The sequence below is a fragment of the Pristiophorus japonicus genome, chromosome 15 (assembly GCF_044704955.1).
Source record: "Pristiophorus japonicus isolate sPriJap1 chromosome 15, sPriJap1.hap1, whole genome shotgun sequence".
Taxonomy (NCBI): Eukaryota; Metazoa; Chordata; class Chondrichthyes; family Pristiophoridae; genus Pristiophorus; species Pristiophorus japonicus.
In genome coordinates, this window is record NC_091991.1 from 110,841,177 (window position 1) to 110,861,674 (window position 20,498).

The 20,498-nt window shown below is 44.8% G+C and overlaps 1 protein-coding gene across 6 annotated transcripts in view; it reads right to left on the reverse strand.

The window, feature by feature from the left end:
• rsph10b (radial spoke head 10 homolog B) overlaps positions 1-13,587 on the reverse strand; it is a 145,361-nt gene extending 131,774 nt beyond the window's left edge. For all 6 annotated transcript variants that reach the window (XM_070900776.1, XM_070900775.1, XM_070900778.1 and 3 more), the window contains exons 1-5: positions 13,257-13,587; positions 6,490-6,565; positions 5,823-5,891; positions 1,112-1,285; positions 298-383 (exon numbers count right to left, since the gene is read on the reverse strand). In XM_070900776.1, the coding sequence (XP_070756877.1) occupies positions 298-383; positions 1,112-1,285; positions 5,823-5,891; positions 6,490-6,565; positions 13,257-13,567 (716 nt within the window). In that variant the 5' untranslated portion in view covers positions 13,568-13,587. The remainder of the gene's footprint in view (positions 1-297; positions 384-1,111; positions 1,286-5,822; positions 5,892-6,489; positions 6,566-13,256) is intronic.
• Positions 13,588-20,498: the final 6,911 nt, after the last annotated feature.

Here is a 20,498-nt window from a genome sequence, read left to right on the forward strand (position 1 = left end):
GAGCACAAAAGTTCACAAGAAAAATATGATTTAATTAATTTAAATTTTACATAATGTTAATGACAGTATAAATTTGCTTAACGTGTTTTTTTAAAGTTTTGTAAAGACTTTGGCATTGAATAGATTCTACTCTTTTTAATTCAATCACTTAATTCAGATTATCCAATCATTCATATCTTTGCTGTTATTTACAATGTTTAATTCAAAGTACTGGATAATTCAATTTATCAACACAAAAAAATGACTGATTTAACATTAGACCGCTTACAAAATAAATGTTCTTGGAAATATACTTGCCGTCTTACACCCCAGCCTTCCCTGACATTATTCACCCAATCACCTTGATACCATGAGCTCCCTTCTTGGTTGTAGTATATCGTGCCCTAGAAAGCAAGTTCGCAGCAATATATAAAGGGCAAATGTACATTACAAATGCAGCAAAACCAGTCCTTCCGTGCTCTTTTGCTTAAATATATTCTTAACTGAAAGGCACCTAATGGTTCTCTGATATAATTAAGTAAGGCCCTTACTTCAGAATTTGAAAAAACAAATAATTGATCAAAACTTTACGATGTGGCTTGGTTAAATTTCTGTCCTCCATCTGTCTCTGTCTCTCTCCACACAAAGTATATACAGTCTCTCTCTCTCTCTGTTTCTCTCTCACGATCCCACACATTCAAATTTCCAATTCTCTTTCATAAATATGGACATACATACATACGAAGTCTCCCCCTGGTCTCGCTAGGTTGGATTCTAAATTAATGCCAACTAATTCTGAGTAAAAGGCAGTGCAGAGCTGTGCACGACTGTCACTAGGGTTTAGGCTGAGGCTGCCCAAACCCATTTCACCTCGGATTCTTACAGCCAGCGGATTGTGGAGACTTTCACCCCCATCAATGTGGGTGGGCTAAACTCAATCCCAATTCCCAGAGGTGAAAACAGTGCTTTAGCCCACAGTGGCATCCAGTCCTCTAATAATGATCTTTTTTTTTTAACCTTAAAAATTCTTGACTACAATAGGGCTCTTAAAGTTTTCTGAATGGTAATATCGGCTACAACTCGACACTTAGAAAGAAAAATGATAATCAAATGGTGAGAGGTTTGCTCTTACCTTCCCATGTCTTTTGGCTTGGTTCCACTCTCCAGAGTAAGAAATAGATCGATCAGCACTTGTGAATATCCCCTGTCCATGGCGTATTCCATTTTGCACCTCGCCAATATAAGTGCTGCCATCAGTCCATGTGTAGGTGCCATGACCTGTAGGGGTATTCATCGAAAAATCTCCCTGCAGAATAACATTTTAATTACTTTTATGGTATAAAGTCTTAATTATGTAGTATTCTTAATTATGTAGTATTGAGCGATTCAAAAATATACAGGACTAAACATACTCAACTATTTGAGATAAACTGGAAAAAAGAAAAAAAAAGAAGAGAAAGAAGAGAAAGAAGGGAAAGAAAGGAAGGAAGGAAGGCAGGCAGGCATGCTTGGACACATGTTATGCTCCTCCTGTACTATGTGGGAAGTCAGGGACGCTTCCGGTGTCCCTGACGACTACGTGAGCGGGAAGTGTATCTATCTACAGCTCCTGCGGCACTAGAGCTGCGAGTGGATTCACTCTGGAGCATCCACACTGCTGAGAATGACGTGAATAACACGTTTAGTGAGTTGGTCTTACCGCAGGTAAAGTGTACACAGCCAGATAGGGGATGGGTGACCAACAGGAAGAACAGTGCAAGGAAGGTAGTGCAGGGGTCCCCTGCGGTCATCCCCCTGCAAAACAGATACACCGCTTTGGGTACTGTTGGAGGGCATGACTCATCAGGGGCAGGCAGCAGCAGTCAAGCTCATGGCACCGTGGGTGGCTCTGCTGCACAGGAGGGCAGGAAAAAGACAGGGAGAGCTATAGTGATAGGGGATTCAATTGTAAGGGGAATAAATAGACGTTTCTGCGGCCGCAACCGAGACTCCAGGATGGTATGTTGCCTCCCTGGTGCAAGGGTCAAGGATGTCTTGGAGTGGGTGCAGGACATTCTGAAAAGGGAGGGTGAACAGCCAGTTGTTGTGGTGCATATAGGTACCGACGATATAGGTAAAAAACGGGATGAGGTCCTACAAGAGGAATTTAGGGAGCTAGGAGCTAAATTAAAAAATAGGACCGCAAAAGTAATAATCTCAGGATTGCTACCAGTGCCACGTGCTAGTCATTGTAGGAATCGCAGGATAGCTCAGATGAATACGTGGCTTGAGGAATGGTGCAGAAGGGAGGGATTCAAATTCCTGGGACATTGGAACCGGTTCTGGGGGAGGTGGGACCAGTACAACTAGATGGTCTGCACCTAGGCAGGATTGGAAGCAATGTCCTAGGGGGATATTTGCTAGTGCTGTTGGGGAGGAGATAAACTAATATGGCAGGGGGATGGGAACCTATGCAGGGACAGAGGGAAGTAGAATGGGGGCAGAAGCAAAAGATAGAAAGAAGAAAAGTAAAAGTGGAGGGCAGAGAAATCTAAGGCAAAAAGCAAAAAGTGCCACATTACAGCAAAATTCTAAAGGGGCAAAGTGTGTTAGAAAGACAAGCCTGAAGACTCTGTTCCTCAATGCGAGGAGTATTCGGAATAAGGTGGACGAATTAACTGCGCAGATAGCAGTTAACGGGTATGATGTCATTGGCATCACTGAGACATGGCTCCAGGGTGACCAAGGCTGGGAACTCAACATCCAGGGGTATTCAACATTTAGGAAGGATAGACAGAAAGGAAAAGGAGGAGCGGTGGATTTGCTGGTTAAAGAGGAAATTAATGCAATAGTAAAAAAGGACATTAGCTTGATGTGGAATCGGTATGGGTGGAGCTACGGAATATCAAGGGGTAAAAAACGCTAGTGGGAGTTGTGTACAGACCACCAAACAATAGTAGTGAGGTTGGGGACAGCATCAAACAAGAAATTAGGGATGCATGCAATGAAGGTACAGCAGTTATCATGGGTGACTTTAATCTACATATTGATTGGGCTAACCAAACTGGCAGCAATGCGGTGGAGGAGGATTTCCTGAAGTGTATAAGGGATGGTTTTCTAGACCAAATGTCGAGGAACCAACGAGGGAGCTGGCCATCCTAGACTGGGTGATGTGTAATGAGAAAGGACTAATTAACAATCTTGTTGTGCGAGGCCCCTTGGGGAAGAGTGACCATAGCATGGTAGAATTCTTTATTAAGATGAAGAGTGACACAGTTAATTCAGAAACTAGGGTTCTGAACTTAAGGAAAGGTAACTTCGATGGTTTGAGGCGTGAATTGGCTAGAATAGACTGGCAAATTATACTTAAAAGGGTTGAAGGAAGAGGCATATAAATTGGCCAGAAAAAGCAACAAACCTGAGGACGGGGAGAAATTTAGAATTCAGCAGAGGAGGACAAAGGGTTTAATTAAGAGGTGGAATATAGAGTACGAGAAGAAGCTTGCTGGGAACATAAAAACTGGCTGCAAAAGCTTCTATAGATATGTGAAGAGAAAAAGATTAGTGAAGACAAATGTAGGTCCTTTGCAGTCAGAATCAGGTGAATTTATAATGGGGAACAAAGAAATGGCAGACCAACTGAACAAATACTTTGGTTCTGTCTTCACGAAGGAAGACACAAATAACCTTCTGGAAGTACTAGGGGACCGAGGGTCGAGTGAGAAGGGGGAACTGAAGGATATCCTTATTCGGCGGGAAATTGTGTTAGGTAAATTGATGGGATTGAAGGCCGATAAATCCCCGGGGCTTGATTGTCTGCATCCCAGAGTACTTAAGGAAGTGGCCCTAGAAATAGTGGATGCATTGGTGATCATTTTGTAACAGTCTATCGTCTTTGGATCAGTTCCTATGGATTGGAGGGTAGCTAATGTAACAACACTTTTTAAAAAGGGAGGGAGAGAGAAAGCGGGTAATTATAGACCAATTAGCCTGACATCAGTAGTGGGGTAAATGTTGGAATCAATTATTAAGGATGAAATAGCAACGCATTTGGAAAGCAGTGACAGGATCGGTCCAAGTCAGCATGGATTTATGAAGGGGAAATCATGCTTGACAAATCTTCTGGAATTTTTTGAGGATGTAACTAGTAGAGTGGACAAGGGAGAATCAGTGGATGTGGTGTATTTGGACTTCCAAATGGCTTTTGACAAGGTCCCACACAAGAGATTGGTGTGCAAAGTCAAAGCACATTGTATTGGGGATAATATACTGATGTGGATAGAGAACTGGTTGGCAGACAGGAAGCAGAGAGTCGGGATAAACGGGTCCTTTTCAGAATGGCAGGCAGTGACTAGTGGAGTGCCGCAGGGCTCAGTGCTGGGACCCCAGCTCTTTATAATATACATCAATGATTTAGATGAAGGAATTGAGTGTAATATCTCCAAGTTTGCAGATGACACTAAACTGGGTGGCGGTGTGAGCTGTGAGGGGGACGCTAAGAGGCTGCAGGGTGACTTGGACAGGTAAGGTGAGTGGGCAAATGCATGGCAGATGCAGTATAATGTGGATAAATGTGAGGTTATCCACTTTAGGGGCAAAAACGCGAAGACAAAATATTATCTGAATGGCGGCAGATTAGGAAAAGGGGAGGTGCAACGAGACCTGGGTGTCATGGTTCATCAGTCATTGAAAGTTGGCATACAGGTACAGCAGGTGGTGAAGAAGGCAAATGGTATGTTGGCCTTCATAGCTAGGGGATTTGAGTATAGGAGCAGGGAGGTCTTACTGCAGTTGTACAGGGCCTTGGTGAGGCCTCACCTGGAATATTGTGTTCAGTTTTGGTCTCCTAATCTGAGGAAGGACGTTCTTGCTATTAAGGGAGTGCAGCGAAGGTTCACCAGACTGATTCCCAGGATGGCTGGACTGACATATAAGGAGAGACTGGTTATACATTGGAGTTTAGAAGGATGAGAGGGGATCTCATAGAAACATATAAGATTCTGACGGGACGGGACAGGTTAGATGCGGGTAGAATGTTCCCGATGTTGGGGAAGTCCAGAACCAGGGGACACAGTCTTAGGTTAAGATGTAGGCCATTTAGGACTGAGATGAGGAGAAACTTTTTCACTCATAGAGTTGGTAGCCTGTGGAATTCCTTACCGCAGAGAGTTGTTGATGCCAGTTCATTGGATATACTCAAGAGGGAGTTAGATATGGCCCTTACGGCTAAGGGGATCAAGGGGTATGGAGAGAAAGCAGAAAAGGGGTACTGAGGAAATGATCAGCCATGATCTTATTGAATGGTGGTGCAGGCTGGAAGGGCCGAATGGCCTACTCCTGCACCTATTTTCTATGTTTCTAAGGAAGAAAGAGAAGGAAGAAAGAGAAGGCAGAGAAGGAAGGAAGAGAAGGTAGACGCCTCATCTGAACGACGGCACCTCTGACAATGCGGCACTCCTTCAGTACTGCATTAAAGTGTCAGCCTGGATATTGTCTGTGCTCAAGTCTATGGAGTGAAACTTAAACCCACAATGTTTAGAGGCTAATATAATTCATTGGCTGAAACATCCTGAGGTCATGATAAATAAATGCAAGGTCTTTCACAAAGCTGCAAGAACTGACTCCTGCGTTACTCCATAAAAAGTCTGATCTTAACCAGGCAGCACCAAAACCGAACCCTAAACTAAAAGCAATGTAATATTAAGATGTTGCAGCAATTACAGTGGTGCACTGTATATCTTATCTACGCAAACATGTTCACTAATTTGCTGATCTGATTATATCTTTATTTGCTGATCAGTAGGCGTTTATTCCAAATCATATGAAAAGGCTGGGAACACTGTTGTGCCTTGGCGTTTCCTTACTTCATACTTTATTCCGTTCAACCATGTGTAAGTGCCTCTACCGTGCATAAGGCCTTCAGAAAACATGCCCTGTGGGAAACATTAAAATAACAACTCTTACAACATTATAGAAAATGCCACACTCTTTTCACTTGTCGAAGGTAGCAGTGGGGACCAGGGAAGCAATATGTTCGTGATCAGGTAATCTGCATTTGTGATGTTGATTGAGGGATATATATTAGTCAGGACACCGGGGATACCCGCTATTCTTTAAAATAATGCCATGAGATACTTCACGTCCAGTTTAGAGAGCAAAGCCTCGATTTAATGACTCATCCGAAAGACGGCACCTCCAACAGTACGGCACTCCTTCAGTACTGCACTGGGAGTGTCAGCCTGGATTTTTATGCTCAAGTCTCTGGAGTGGGTCTTAAACCCACAACCCTCTGACTCAAGAGGTGAGTGCTACCCACTGAGCCACAACTGACACGCATAGCAAGCCTGGACACCCTTCTTGTTTGGCTAACATACCATTAATGGGGGCATATCCTAACCAGAGGCAGAGCACCTTAGTTGATACAACATTCTTCAAGAAAATTCCTCAACAATAATCATCATAGAGAATTTGAATTTCTGCTCTGAAGGTGAATATTGAATAACAAAGAGTTGAAAACAGAATTCCACTTACTTCGTAAACGTGGCCTCCTTGGAAATGGGCTATCCCAATGCCTTCATAAAGGCCTCGTATTGTAGCTCCCACATAGCTTTAAAAGAAATGATTCCTTTTTATAAAATAGAAATGCATTTGCTCATTTCACTGTCATTTATCAACACGGTTGTTTCATAACATCTTTGCGGATATCATTTTGTAGTTTCTCACTAAATTACATCACTTATAAATGATATCACCAGAGTTTCTAGTTTTGTTAAAGTCACACGAGGGCAGGAAAATAGGCTTTTCTCCCATACTGCTTTCATACACTTTCTAAGCAGCTGGCTCAGAGCAGTGTTGGTTGAAGCTTGGGAGTTGGTGTCCGTTTACAGCTAGTGCACAAACCAGAGGTAGGAAAGGGGCTTAGTCCAAGAGAAAGGGATTCACAACTCCAAAATATAAAAACTTACAGGCAGTTGTTAAATCGTTTTTTTTCCTTGAAAGTTCAGATACTAATACTTAGTGTGCTCCTATTATATTTTATTAAGAGTCCGAATGTGCTGATCTAAATGTGTTCAAGAGGCATGTTTCTCAAACTGGAGTCCGTCATGCCTTTCCAGGGGGTCTGTGACCAGAGGTAATTTCAAGCCTGCTACTCTTTATAAAACCAACACCGATTCAGTTCTTGTGAATAATTCTCAATGGCTGGGCTCGCCTTCTCAGAGGCCCACAGCTCTCAGTCAATCTGCAACGAGCGCTCCCCGTCGTTCGAGCCAACCTCTCTCCCTAGCGCTGTGACCCTGCACCGTCCTCCCGTCACATGATCAGAGCACCAGCGGGGCCCTTCAAACTCGTACCTGTTCATGCAAACACGCACACTCCCACAGCGCGGCTGTTACAGAACATGCTGCAGTGGGACAGCGCAACGGGGAGTCACGCTTCCAGCAACATCTCCAGCATTGAAGCACTGACTACATTCGATCAGCTCCGCTGGGCAGGCCACATTGTTCGCATGCCAGACACAAGACTCCCAAAGCAAGCGCTCTACTCGGAACTCCTTCATGGCAAACGAGCCAAAGGTGGGCAGGGGAAACGTTATAGGAACACCCTGAAAGCCTCCCTGAAAAAGTGTAACATCCTCACTGACACCTGGGAGTCCCTGGCCAAAGACCGCCCTATGTGGAGGAAGTGCTTCCGGGAGGGCGCCGAGCACCTCGAGTCTCATCGCCAAGAGCATGCAGAAATCAAGCTCAAGCAGCGGAAAAAGCGTGCGGCAAACCGGTCCCACCCACCTCTTTCCCTCTTGTGACAGGGACTGTGGTTCTCGTATTGGACTGTTCAGCCACCTAAGGATTCATTTTTAAGAGTGGAAGTAGTCTTCCTTGATTCCGAGGGATTGCCTATGATGATGATGAGCCTGTACACGGGTGCTCGTGTACTCACTCACCTTGGCCAGCCTGCTGATGGCTTTAAACATTACCCAGCACTAAGTGGCTAATAGTGACCATCAATGTTCCCCCTAATTTATTTCCATGCGGCCTATTCAACAGCTTTTCCAATGTTAAGTTCCACGCATGCGTGAAACTTAACATTGGAAAAGCCGATCCCAGGCTGTGTTGGACCAGCAGAGAACTGCATGTTTGCGCAGCTTAGAGAGAACGTTGGTGACCTTCTGTTGCTGCAGAGCGTCCAGAATTGGTGTGAGAAACAGGCACACCCATCTCACTGATATCTAGAAGTAAATACCTGTTTTCTTAAAACCATTATTAAAACACTCTTTACATGCAGCACTTACATATTATGAGTATTATATAGTATTATAATTTAGATGGGGGAGTCCGTGATTACTAATCCATTAAAAAATGGGTCCTGCAACCAAAACATTTTGAGAACCACTGTTCAAGAGGACTTAGCCCAAGGCACAATACAGCAAAGAATGAGCGTAAAATCCTATTAACGTTAGGCAATAAAAACAGAAATATGCTGGAAACACTCAACAGGTCAGGCAGCATCTGTGGAGAGAGAAACAGAGTTAACGTTTCAGGTCAATGACCTTTCATCAGAACTGGGAAATGTTCGAGAGGAACAGCATTTAAGCAAGGACAGAGTCACGGGAGAACAGAATGGAAAATTTGTGATAGGGTGGAGGCCAGGAGTGATTAAATGACAGAAGTGATGATGGTGCAAAGGAAAGCAAAGTGATAATAGGACAAGTATAGATGGGTCCAGAGGAGGTGTAAATGGTTACAGAATGCCCGAGAGAAAATGGAAGCAGTGCTTAATGATTTAAATAAAAACAGAAAGTGTTGGAAATACTCAGCAGGTTAGGCAGCATCTGTGAAGAGAGGAACAGAGTTAATGTTTCAGGTCGATGATCCTTCGTCAGAACTGGAAAAAGTTAGAGATGTAATAGGTCGTTAAGCAAGTATAGGGGCAGGGAAAGGGGGGAGGGGAGAAAAGAACAAAAGGGACGGTCTGTGATAGGGTGGAAGGCAGAAGAAATTGAAAGACAAAAGGGATGATGGTGCAAGGTAAAAGGAGATGGTAATGGGGCAAGTTAAGAAACAAAGGATGAAACAAAAATGTTTTAAGTCATTATTCAAAATTGCTTGGCAATCCTTCATCATCCCCACCCCCCCCCCAAAAAAAAAAGAATCAATCAAATATGCCAGGATAGCATAAACTGCACAAGTTGCTATCTTTGATCTTTTGCCAAGTCTAAAACTGGAGTTAATAGGAGCATGGGCAGTGATTGTGGCTTGTTAATGGACGTAGCTATTTGCACTAGAAAAATGCTGATTGTGTCTCCGTGATCACATGACCTAATTGCTGATTGGTTCCCTTGGAGGATAAGACACACCTAGCAGTTTCTCTGGAATGTGCCATTAGAATACCGTCCAGCCCAAGTTCTCAGTGACTTTGCAAAGTGTAATTCAAGCCATTCTGACTTCAGACCCCAGACAAGAGAGACCCAACCCAGCACAAGTTCCTGAACCCTCCCCCTAGTCGAAGTTCACGTCCCCCCCAGCCGAAGGTCAGGCCCTCCCCCTCCCGCATTGTGTATGGGACACAGATTGTTAACAGGTTTATTGGGCATGGTGAATAATGACAGTGTCGTGACTTCCAGATTTGATCCACTCCAATGATGTCCCTTGTCACACATGCACCGAGCTTTCGAGAAATCAGGAATGGGTGTAAAGTGGGTTGGAAGAACGTGATCCATCTTCCCTGAGATCCCTCTCTCCCCTCCGATCTCCTCTCCCATGGCCCCTCTCTCTCCCCCAGTCTCTGTCTGTCTCTCCCCAGTCCCTCTCTCACACCCCGTCTCGCTTCCCCCCTCCCCCCGTCTCTCTTCACCCCACCCCAAGTCTCTCTCTCCCCCCGCCCTTCTCTCCTCCTGCCTGTTTCTCTTTCCCCTCCCCCAGTCTCTCTATCTCCACGCCCTCCCCATCATCTCTCTCTCTCCGCTCCCCAGTCTCTCCTTCTTCCCTCCCATGTCTCTCACTCTCCAACACCCAGTCTCTCTCTTCCACCCCCCAGTCTCTCTTCCCCCCTCCCCCAGTCTCTCCCTCTCCTCCTCCCAGTATCTCTTCCCCCCATGTGCTCTGTCTCTCTCTCCCACTGCCCCCCCATCTCTCTCTCTCTCCCTCTCTCTCACAGAAGGCTGCAAAAATGTTTCAAATAATCTAAAAGCAAGAAGCAGCTCCACCTCCACACGGCTCGTGGTTTGGCACCCAGTTCCAGCTTCTTTGTACGTCGCACTGCGCATGTGCGACCGAATCGAGGGCCCATGCTCAAAAAGGGGGCGGAGTCCAATGCGCACATGTGCAGAAGGACACACAAAAAACTAGGGCAAATAGTCACTCTGCTTGTTAATTGAAAACCTCACAATCAAAAGGGACAGAAGCAACAACAACTTGTATTTATATAGCACCTTTAACGTAGTAAACGGCCAAGGCGCTTCACAGGAGTGTTATGAGACAACAACAAAATATTGACACCGAGCCACAGAAGAAGAAATTAGCGCAGGTGATCAAAAGCTCGGTCAAAGAGGTAGGTTTTAAGGAGGAAAGAGAGGTAGGGAGGCGGAGAGGTTTAGGGAGGGAGTTCCAGAGCTTGGGGCCCAGGCAGCTGAAGGCACAGCCACCAATGGTTGAGTGATTATAATCAGGGATGCTCAAAAGGGCAGAATTTGAGGAGCACGGGGGGTTGTGGGGCTGAAGGAGATCACAGAGATAGGGAGGGGCGAGGCCATGATTTGTAAACAAGGATGAGAATTTTGATAAGGAGAAGCAAGGATGAGAAACAGTAGAGAAATTAAATACAGTCCTAAAATATCTAAACGTTAGTGGCTGCTTTTTATTTTAATACTTCACTGGACACCCCATGTAAAAATCAGTCTGTCTTATTTAAATTTATATTATGTCAATTGTATGCAATATTGTGATGTTAATGGCCTTTGGCTCTTATATCCTTGTCTCCCTCTCAAAAAACCCCACAAAAATAAAAGTTTGGCAAAAGCATTTTTTCACGAAGGCAACGCCCTTAAAAGTTGAAACAAAAACAGAAAATGCCGGAAACACTCAGCAGGTCAGTCAGCATCCGTGGAGAGACTTACGCGATTGGTGGTCACCGCAGGGACTGGAGGGAATACTGGAGACTAGATGTGATATTATTTAGTTTTATTTGTTTCCTTTGTTTTATGATTTAGTTCTCTATTAGTTGTACGCCTCTAAAAAAAGGCACTTTTGTTTGGGTTTTCACTTGATGACACTGGGGTATCCCAGTGTCTCCCTATGGTTTTATTTAGAAAAGGCATCTGTAGGGAGAACATCTGAGCTAAAGTTTCCGACATGGATTCTGTGTCAGAACTGTTCTGATGATAGGTCCGCACCAAAATGTTAATTCATCTGTTTTCTCCTTGGATTCTGCCTGATCAGGTGATGTTTCCTGCATTTTACATAGAATCTACAGCACAGAAAGACCTTTCGGCCCAACCAGTTCATGGCGGTGTTTATGCTCCGCACGAGCCTCCTTCCATAACTCTCAGCACATTCTTCTATTCCTTTTTCCCTCATGTGTTTGTCTAGCATCCCCATTTCTGCTATTCGCCTCAACTACTCCTTGTGATAGCAAGTTCCACATTCTAACCAATATTTTCTGCATTTGTTTCAGATTCCCAGAATTTTTTTTTTGCTTTTTGTTAGCACTTTAAGTTGGCACGTTTCACTTTTTAGTAGCATTGCTTCTCCTGCAGGTGAACTTTAGAAGTAATAAGGTTATTAAATCCTATTAAGGAGTGACTACTGACACCGTAGGCAACCTGCATCACCAATGACAATTGGCACCACAGCCGGTCATGTATCGCACTATTGACAACTTGTGATTTAATGGTTAGGGCTCTGGTTAAGATTCGAGTTGGTGGTAGGGGGTAAAGGTTAGCAGAAGGGGTTAAAGTTCAGGTTAAGGTTTGTGGTTGGGTGCAGGATAAGATTTGGATCAAAGTAGGGATTAAGGCTCAGAGTAAGATTAGTGGTTAGGTTTAGGGTCCAGGTTAAGATTCAGGTTAGCGGTCAGGATTAAGGTTAGTGATAGAGGTTTAGGTTAAGGTTAGTGGTTAAGTTTAGGGGTCAGGATAAGATTGAGGTTAGCAGTCGGGGTTAAGCTTAATGGTAGGGGTTAAAACAACAACACTTTGTATTTATATAGCTCCTTTAATGTACTGAAACGTCCCAAGGCGCCTCACAGGAGTATTATGAGATTAAAAAATTGACACTGAGCTGCATAAGTAGAAATTAACACAGGTGACCAAAAACTTGGTCAAAGGCATATGTTTTAAGGAGCGTCTTGAAGGAAGAAAGAGAGGTAGAGAGACAGAGAGGTTTAGGCAGGGAGTTCCAGAGCTTGGGGCCTATGCAACAGAAGGCACGGCCACCGATTATTGAGTGATTATAATCAGGGATCCTCAAGAGGGCAGAATTAGAGGAGCGCAAATATCTCGGGGGGGGGGGAGGTGGTTGTGGGGCTGGAAGACAAGGATGAGAATTTTGAAATCGAGGCATTGCTTAACCGGGAGCCAATGTAGGTCAGCGAGCACAGAGGTGATGGGTGAGCGGGACTTGGTGCGAGTTAGGACACGGGCAGCCGAGTTTTGGATCACCTCTAGTTTACGTAGGGTAGAAGTTCAGGTTAAGGATAGTGGCTAGGCGCAGTTTAATATTTGGGTTAGTGGTTGGGGTTAAGGTTAAGGCTAGGGTTAGGGTTCAGGTTAAGGTTTGTGGTTGGGCGCAGGTTAAGGCTAGGGTTAGGGTTCAGGTTAAGGTTAGTTGTTGGGCGTAGGTTAAGGCTAGGATTAGGGTCCAGGATAAGGCTAGGGTTAGAGTTCAGGTTAAGGTTTGTGGTTGGGCGCAGGTGAAGGTTCAGGTTAGTGGTTGGGGTTAAGTTTAAAGCTAAGGTTACAGTTCAGGTTAAGGTCAGTGGTTGGGATTAAGTTTACGGCTAAGGTTAGGGTTCAGGTCAGTGGTGGGGTTATGTTTAAAGCTAAGGTTAAGGTTCAGGTTAAAGTCAGTGGTTGGGATTAAGGTTCAGGTTAAGGTCAGTGGTTGGGGTTAAGTTTAAGGCTAAGGTTAAGGTTAAGGTTAGTGGTTGGGGTTAAGTTTCAGGCTAAGGTTAAGGTTCAGGTTAAGGTTAGTGGATGGGCTCGGGTTAGGGGGCTTAGGGATTGGTTAACAATAGATGCAGAGACAGGACTGGTTTCAGATGAAGAGCTGAGCGGAGCCCCGGGGTCCTGTCAAACGCCGCACCTCGCCACAATCAGCTTGGTCAGGATGGGTTCCTCGTAATAAATGTCCGGGGCCTCCTGCGGCTTCCTGGGCCGCTCGAGCTCCTCGTGCACTGTCTCCAGGTTGCCCTCTTCCATCTGGTCGGCGACCACCCGGCAGAGCACGTTCCCCTCGGACTGCGTGTAGTCGGGCTCCGAGAAGGCTTCCTCCGCCTGCTCGCCCGCCTTCGCTTTCTTCTCCTTCTCCTTCTCCTTCTCCTTCTCCCTCTCCCTCTCCTTCTCCTTCTCCTCCTTCGCCTTCTGCTTCTTCTTCTTCTCCGACCCCTTCACCATCTTGGCGTCGTCCCGTGCAACGCGGTTACCAGGGGCAACGCCTGACACGCGCGTGCGCGCAGCCGCTGCGAGTCGCGGCCAGGCTCAAAGCAACAGGCGCCTTATAATTCAAAATACGCAACCGCGTGCATTGTCCAGACCACATTCATTTGATGCACAAATGGCCTATTAGCATTTCTTTTACAGCTCCAACATTTGCAAACTTTTTCCAAATAAATGCAGGCAAAAATTCAATTTCCCCATTTCTTTTGTTGTGAGTCCAAGTCCCACTTCATAGAAACATAGAAAATAGGTGTAGGAGTAGGCCATTCGGCCCTTCGAGCCTGCACCACCATTCAGTAAGATCATGGCTGATCATTCCCTCAGTACCCCTTTCCTGTTTTCTCTCCATACCCCTTGATCCCCTTAGCTGTAAGGGCCATATCTAACTCCATCTTGAATATATCCAATGAACTGGCATTAAAAACTCTCTGCGGCAGGGAATTCCATAGGTTAACAACTCTCGGAGTGAAGAAGTTTCTCCTCATCTCAGTCCTAAATGGCCTACCCCTTATCCTAAGACTATGTCCCCTGGTTCTGGACTTCCCCAACATCGGGAACATTCATCCCGCATCTAACCTGTCCCGTCCCGTCAGAATCTTATATGTTTCTATGAGATCCCCTCTCATCCTTCTAAACTCCAGTGAATAAAGGCCCAGTTGATCCAGTCTCTCCTCATATGACAGCCCAGCCATCCCTGGAATCAGTCTGGTGAACCTTTGCTGCACTCCCTCAATAGCGAGAACATCCTTCCTCAGATTAGGGACTTGAGCACAAAAATCTAGGCTGACACTCCAGTGCAGTGCTGAGTGAGTGCTGCACTGGGCACTTAATATTCACAATACAAAATGTTCAGAAAAGATAGGGAAGGAAAAGAGGGAAGTGGGGTGGCAGTACTGATTAGGGAAGACATTGTAGTGTTGGAAAGAGAGGATGTCCTTGCAGGGGCAAGGGGAGAATCCATTTGGTTAGAATTGAGAAGCAAAAAGGCATAATCACGCTATTCTATATGCCTCCAAATAGTGAGAGGTAGAGGAGCAAATCTACAGGGAAATTACAGAGATGTGCAAGAACTATAAAGTGATGATATTAGGGGACTTTAATTACCCAAATATCGATTGGAATAATGTTAGAGTAAAGGGAAAGGAGGGGGAGGAGTTTCTGAAATATGTTCAGGAGAACTTCGTTGACCAGAATGTTCTTGGCCCGACTAGGAAGGAGGCATTACTGGATCTGGTGCTGGGGAATGAGGTGGGCCAATTGGGCCAAGTGACTGTGGGCAAACACTTGGGTAAGAGTAATCGTCAGGTTTAGATTAGTAACGGAGAAGAGCAAGGAACAATCCAAAGTGGAACTTGTAAATTGGAAGAGGGCTAACTTCAATGGCATGAGAGGGGATCTAGCCAGGGTAAAAAGGAACAGAAAAAACTGTAACGGGGCAATGGGTAATCTTTAAGGAGGAGATGTTTCAGGTGCAGGCTAGGTACATTCCAACACAAGGGAAAGGTAGGGGAACCAAAGCCAGGGCTCCTTGGATGATGAGGGCGATAGAGAATATGATGAAACAAAAAAAAAGAGGGTGTATGATGCACGTCTGGTGAATTCTTCAAGCGAGAACCAGGCCAAATACAGTAATTTGAGAGGGGAGGTGAAGAGGAAAATAAGATTGGCAAAGAGAGAATATGAGAATAGAATGGCAGTTAACATAAAAGGAATCTAAAAATCTTCTACCGGCATGTAAATAGTAGGCGGGTAGTAAGAGGCGGGGTGGGGCCTATTAGGAACAAAGAAGGTGATATATGCTTAGAAGCGCAGGGCAAGGCTAGAATACTTAATGAGTACTTTGTATCGGTGTTTACTAAGGAAGAGGATGCTGACAAAATATCGGTAGAAGCGGAGATGGTAGAGGTAATGGATGGGGTGAAAATTGATAGGCAGGATGTACTGGAAAGACTGGATATGCTTAAGGTGTCTGGTCCGGATGGCTTGCATCCCAGCTTGCTAAGGGAAGTGGGGGTAGAGATAGTGTAAGGGCTTGCCATAATCTTCCAATCTTTCCTAGGTATAGGGAGGTGCCAGAGGATTGGAAAGTGGCAAATGTGCCCTGTTCAAGAAAGGATGTAAGGACATTCCTAGTAACTACAGGCTAGTCAGTTTAACATCAGTGGTGGGTAAGGTTTTAGAAACAATAACCAGGAAAAATATTAACAGGCACTTGGAGAGGTTTAAGTTAATTAAGGAGAGCCAGCATGGATTTGTAAAAGGAAGATCGTGTTTGACTAATCTAATTGAATTTTTTGATGAAGTAACAGAGAGGATTGATGAAGGGAATGAAGTGGATGTTGTCTATATGGAGTTTAGGAAGGCGTTTGACAAAGTGCCACATAAAAGGCTAGTTAACAAAATTGAGGCTCATGGAAAAGGAGTGTCAGTGTTAGCTTGGGTAAGAAATTGACTGAAGGATAGAAAACAAGTCGTCGTGGTGATTGGTTGTTTTTCAGACTGGAGGATGCTGGGTAGTGGCATTCCCCAGGGGTCAGTGCTAGGACCACTGCTTTTTTGATATATAAATGACTTGGATATTGGAATACAGAGTAACATTTCAAAATTTGCTGATGATACCAAATTTGGAGGTGTGGCAAACAGTGAGGCTGATACCAATCGACTACAACAGGACATAGATAGGCTGGCAGAATGGTCAGACAAGTGGCAGATGGAATTTAATACATGAAGTGTGAGGTGATGCATTTTGGCAGAAGGGATAGGGAGAGGCAATATAGACCCAATGGCACAGTTCTAAAGAGTGTGCAGGGACAGAGGGACTTGGAGATTCATGTGCATAGAACTTTGAAGGTGGCAGTGCATATTGAGAATAGTTAGCAAAGCATATGGGATCCTGGGCTTCATAAATAGAGGTATTGAGTACAAAAGCAGGGAAATTATGCTGAACCTTTATAAAGATTTGGTTAGGCCACGACTGGAGTATTGCGTCCAGTTCTGGTTATCACAATTTAGGAAGAATGTGAAGGTACTCGAGAGGGTGCAGAGGAGAATGAGGGATTTTAGCTACAAGGTTAGGTTGGAGAAGCTGGGGTTGTTCTCCTTGAAGCAATGGAGGCTGTGGGGAGATTTGATAGAGGTGTACAAGATTATGACAGGTTTAGATAAGGTAGACAAAGAAAAACTGTTCCCATTAGCTGATGGTACAAGGACTAGGGGACATGGATTTAAGGTTTGGGTAGGAGATATAGGGGGGATGGGAGGAAGAACTTTTTTACACAGCGAGTGGTAATGACCTGGAACTCACTGCCTATGAGGGTGGTGGAAGCGGAAACAATCAATGATTTCAAAAGGAAATTGGATAGGCACTTCAGGGAAATAAACTTGCAGGACTATGGGGATAGAGTGGGGCAATGGGACTAACTGGATTGCTCTACAGAGAGCCGGCATGGACGCAGCCCCTTGAGCCTGCTCTGCCATTCAATATCATGGCTTATCTTCTACCTCAACTCCACTTTCTTGTACTAACCCCATATCCCTCAATTCCCTTAATATCCAAAAATCTATCAATCTCTGTCTTGAATATACAGATTGAACCTCCCTTATCCAGAACTCCCTTATCCGGAACCGCCCCTTGTCCGGAACCATTCCCGGCTACCGGGTGCCGCATGCGCAGAACTCCGACATAAACAAATTGAAGTCCTTCCTCGCTGCCGACTCCCGCAATCACTGGCCTGACCCCGCGATCCACCGCACCCCCACCCTATGATTACTCTGCCGCACTCCCAGCCCCAAGCCAGCCAGCTCCGATATCCTCTTGCTCAGTACCTATACTCCTCATCTGGAAAAATCTCTTATCCGAAATAGGCCAGGTCCCGAGGGTTCCGGATAAGGGAGGTTCAATCTATAATGAAAGTCTGAGCCTCTACAGCCCTCTATGGTAGAGAATTCCAAAGATTGACAACCCTCTGAGTGAAGAAGTTTCTCATCTCAGTCTTAAATGGCCGGCCCCTTATTCTGAGACTGTGACTCCTGGTTCAAGACTCCTCAGCCAGAGGAAACATCCTCCCTGCATCTACCCTGTCAAGCCCTGTAAGAATTTTGTATGTTTCAATAAGATCATCTCTCATTCTTCTAAACTCTAGAGAATATAGGCCTAGTCTACTCAATCTCTCCTCCTAGGACAATTCCCCCCATCCCAGGAATCAGTCTGGTGAATCTTAGGTAAGACGACCAAAACTATCCACAATACTCCAGATACGGTCTCACCAGAGCCCTACATAATTGCAGTAAGACGTCTTCACTCATACTCAAATCTTTTTGTAATAAAGGCCAAAATACCATTTGCTTTCTTAATTGCTTGCTGTACCTGCATGCTAACTTTCAGTGATTCGTATACACGGACACCCAGGTCCCTCTGAACACCAACATTTCCCAATCTTTCACCATTTAAAAAAGTACTTGGGTCAGGTCTGGTCCTCTAGTCAAAATTCAGTTATCTGTTTCCCATTCGCTGAATGATTGAGATTAGGGGGATATAGAACAATTTTGCTATTATGCCTACGTGCTCCTCCCAGCAATACAACCCCCGATTTAAATTCTTCGTTGCTGATAGTACTCACTTGGATATAAAATACAAATCATTTGAACTTTGGACCCAAGCATGTAGGAAAAAATCTCAAACATTTCTTACAACTGGATGCGACACTCAGTTCAGCGGAGGAGTCGTCCAGCTCAAGGTCAGTCGGAGCAAGAGGCAAGGTTGATCAGCCACTGCCAGATGAGCCACTGCTGACGTCAGCAGTGAGCCAGGGTCCTGCTCCCAAACTGCTTATCCTTCACAAACCTTTTACTGGCTCGCCCTCACCCCCACCAAATCAACACTTGTGGCTCAAAATCGCTGTCCAGTGACCTTATTGGAATGTTATCAAGCATGGTATTGGGGGTAATATACTGACGTGGATAGAGAACTGGTTGGCAGACAGGAAGCAAAGAGTCGGGATAAACGGGTCCTTTTCAGAATGGCAGGCAGTGACTAGTGGAGTGCCGCAGGGCTCAGTGCTGGGACCCCAGCTCTTTACAATATGCATCAATGATTTGGATGAAGGAATTGAGTGTAATATCTCCAAGTTTGCAGATGACACTAAACTGGGTGGTGGTGAGAGCTGTGAGGGGGACGCTAGGAGGCTGCAGGGTGACTTGGACAGGTTAGGTGAGTGGGCAAATGCATGGCAGATGCAATATAATGTGGATAAATGTGAGGTTATCCACTTTGGGGGCAAAAACGTGAAGACAGATTATCTGAATGGCGGCAGATTAGGAAAGGGGGAGGTGCAACGAGACCTGGGTGTCATGGTTCATCAGTCATTGAAAGTTGGCATACAGGTACACAGGCGGTGAAGAAGGCAAATGGTATGTTGGCCTTCATAGCTAGGGGATTTGCATATAGGAGCAGGGAGGTCTTACTGCAGTTGTACAGGGCCTTGGTGAGGCCTCACCTGGAATATTGTGTTCAGTTTTGGTCTCCTAATCTGAGGAAGGACGTTCTTGCTATTGAGGGAGTGCAGCGAAGGTTCACCAGACTGATTTCCGGGATGGCAGGACTGACATATGAGGAGAGACTGGATCAACTGGGCCTTTATACATTGGAGTTTAAAAGGATGAGAGGGGGATCTCATAGAAACATATAAGATTCTGACGGGACAGGACAGGTTAGGTTAGATGCGGGTAGAATGTTCCCGATGTTGGGGAAGTCCAGAATCAGGGGACACAGTCTTAGGATAAGGGGTAGGCCATTTAGGACTGAGATGAGGAGAAACTTCTTCACTCAGAGAGTTGTTATCCTATGGAATTCCCTACCGCAGAGAGTTGTTGATGCCAGTTCATTGGATATATTCAAGAGGGAGTTAGATATGGCCCTTATGGCTAAAGGGATCAAGGGATATGGATATGGAAAGGGATACTGAGGGAATGATCAGCCATGATCTTATTGAATGGTGGTGCAGGCTTGAAGGGCTGAATGGCCTACTCCTGCACCTATTTTCTATGTTTCTATGGGATCAGTCTTAGCAGTGATGACCATGACAAAAATAAACCATTAAGGCTCACACACGAATCATGCCTACTTGGGTGAGATAATAATGAAGGGCCACCTGTATCTTTGGAACTCTATCGCAAACATATGTCAGAAATCGTTAGCCTCAAAACAGTGCATTTTAATTACTTGGAGACCAGTTTAAAGTTTGGTTTTGTAACTAATTATAATTTAAAGCTATAAAGAAGTGTAACTGGGGCTGTTTATTAACTAAATGATCCGTTCATTGTTTGAACTTGTTTAATCGACTTTGGAGATGAGAGAGGAATCTCCCAGAGATTTTTATTCCTAAATTGGCCTCCGGATTTTTCTTCCTGGAGATAAGATGGCTGATGGGTATGTGTGTACAAATGTGTGCGAAAGCTACACCGTGACAGTTTAGGACAGGCTCAAAGGAGCAGCTGACCTTGTCCTAACCTTCCTTTTCACATGTAAACAATATTGTTTTGCACTACATTGCACCGGTGAAAATACAAAAGATCATCATCTATACTGAAGATTCATCATTATGACAGCAATGCATAATTTAATGTGGAAATGGAGAGCAACAGAGGCTGATTAATCAGCTGAAATACCCCAATCCGAGCATTAAGCAAACTGGAATATGTCTTGGTGACTAGTTCAGAGACGGCAACAAGCATCGAGTTTAGGCATTCGATTTTGGTCCAGCAATGCAGGCTTTTGAGATGTAAATGTCACATGTAAATGTCACACTTTCAGCCAAGAACTCAACAGGCCATTTGTTTTGTAAAGAGATAGAGATAGCAGTGAAAAAATAAAGATTATTTAATAGAAATG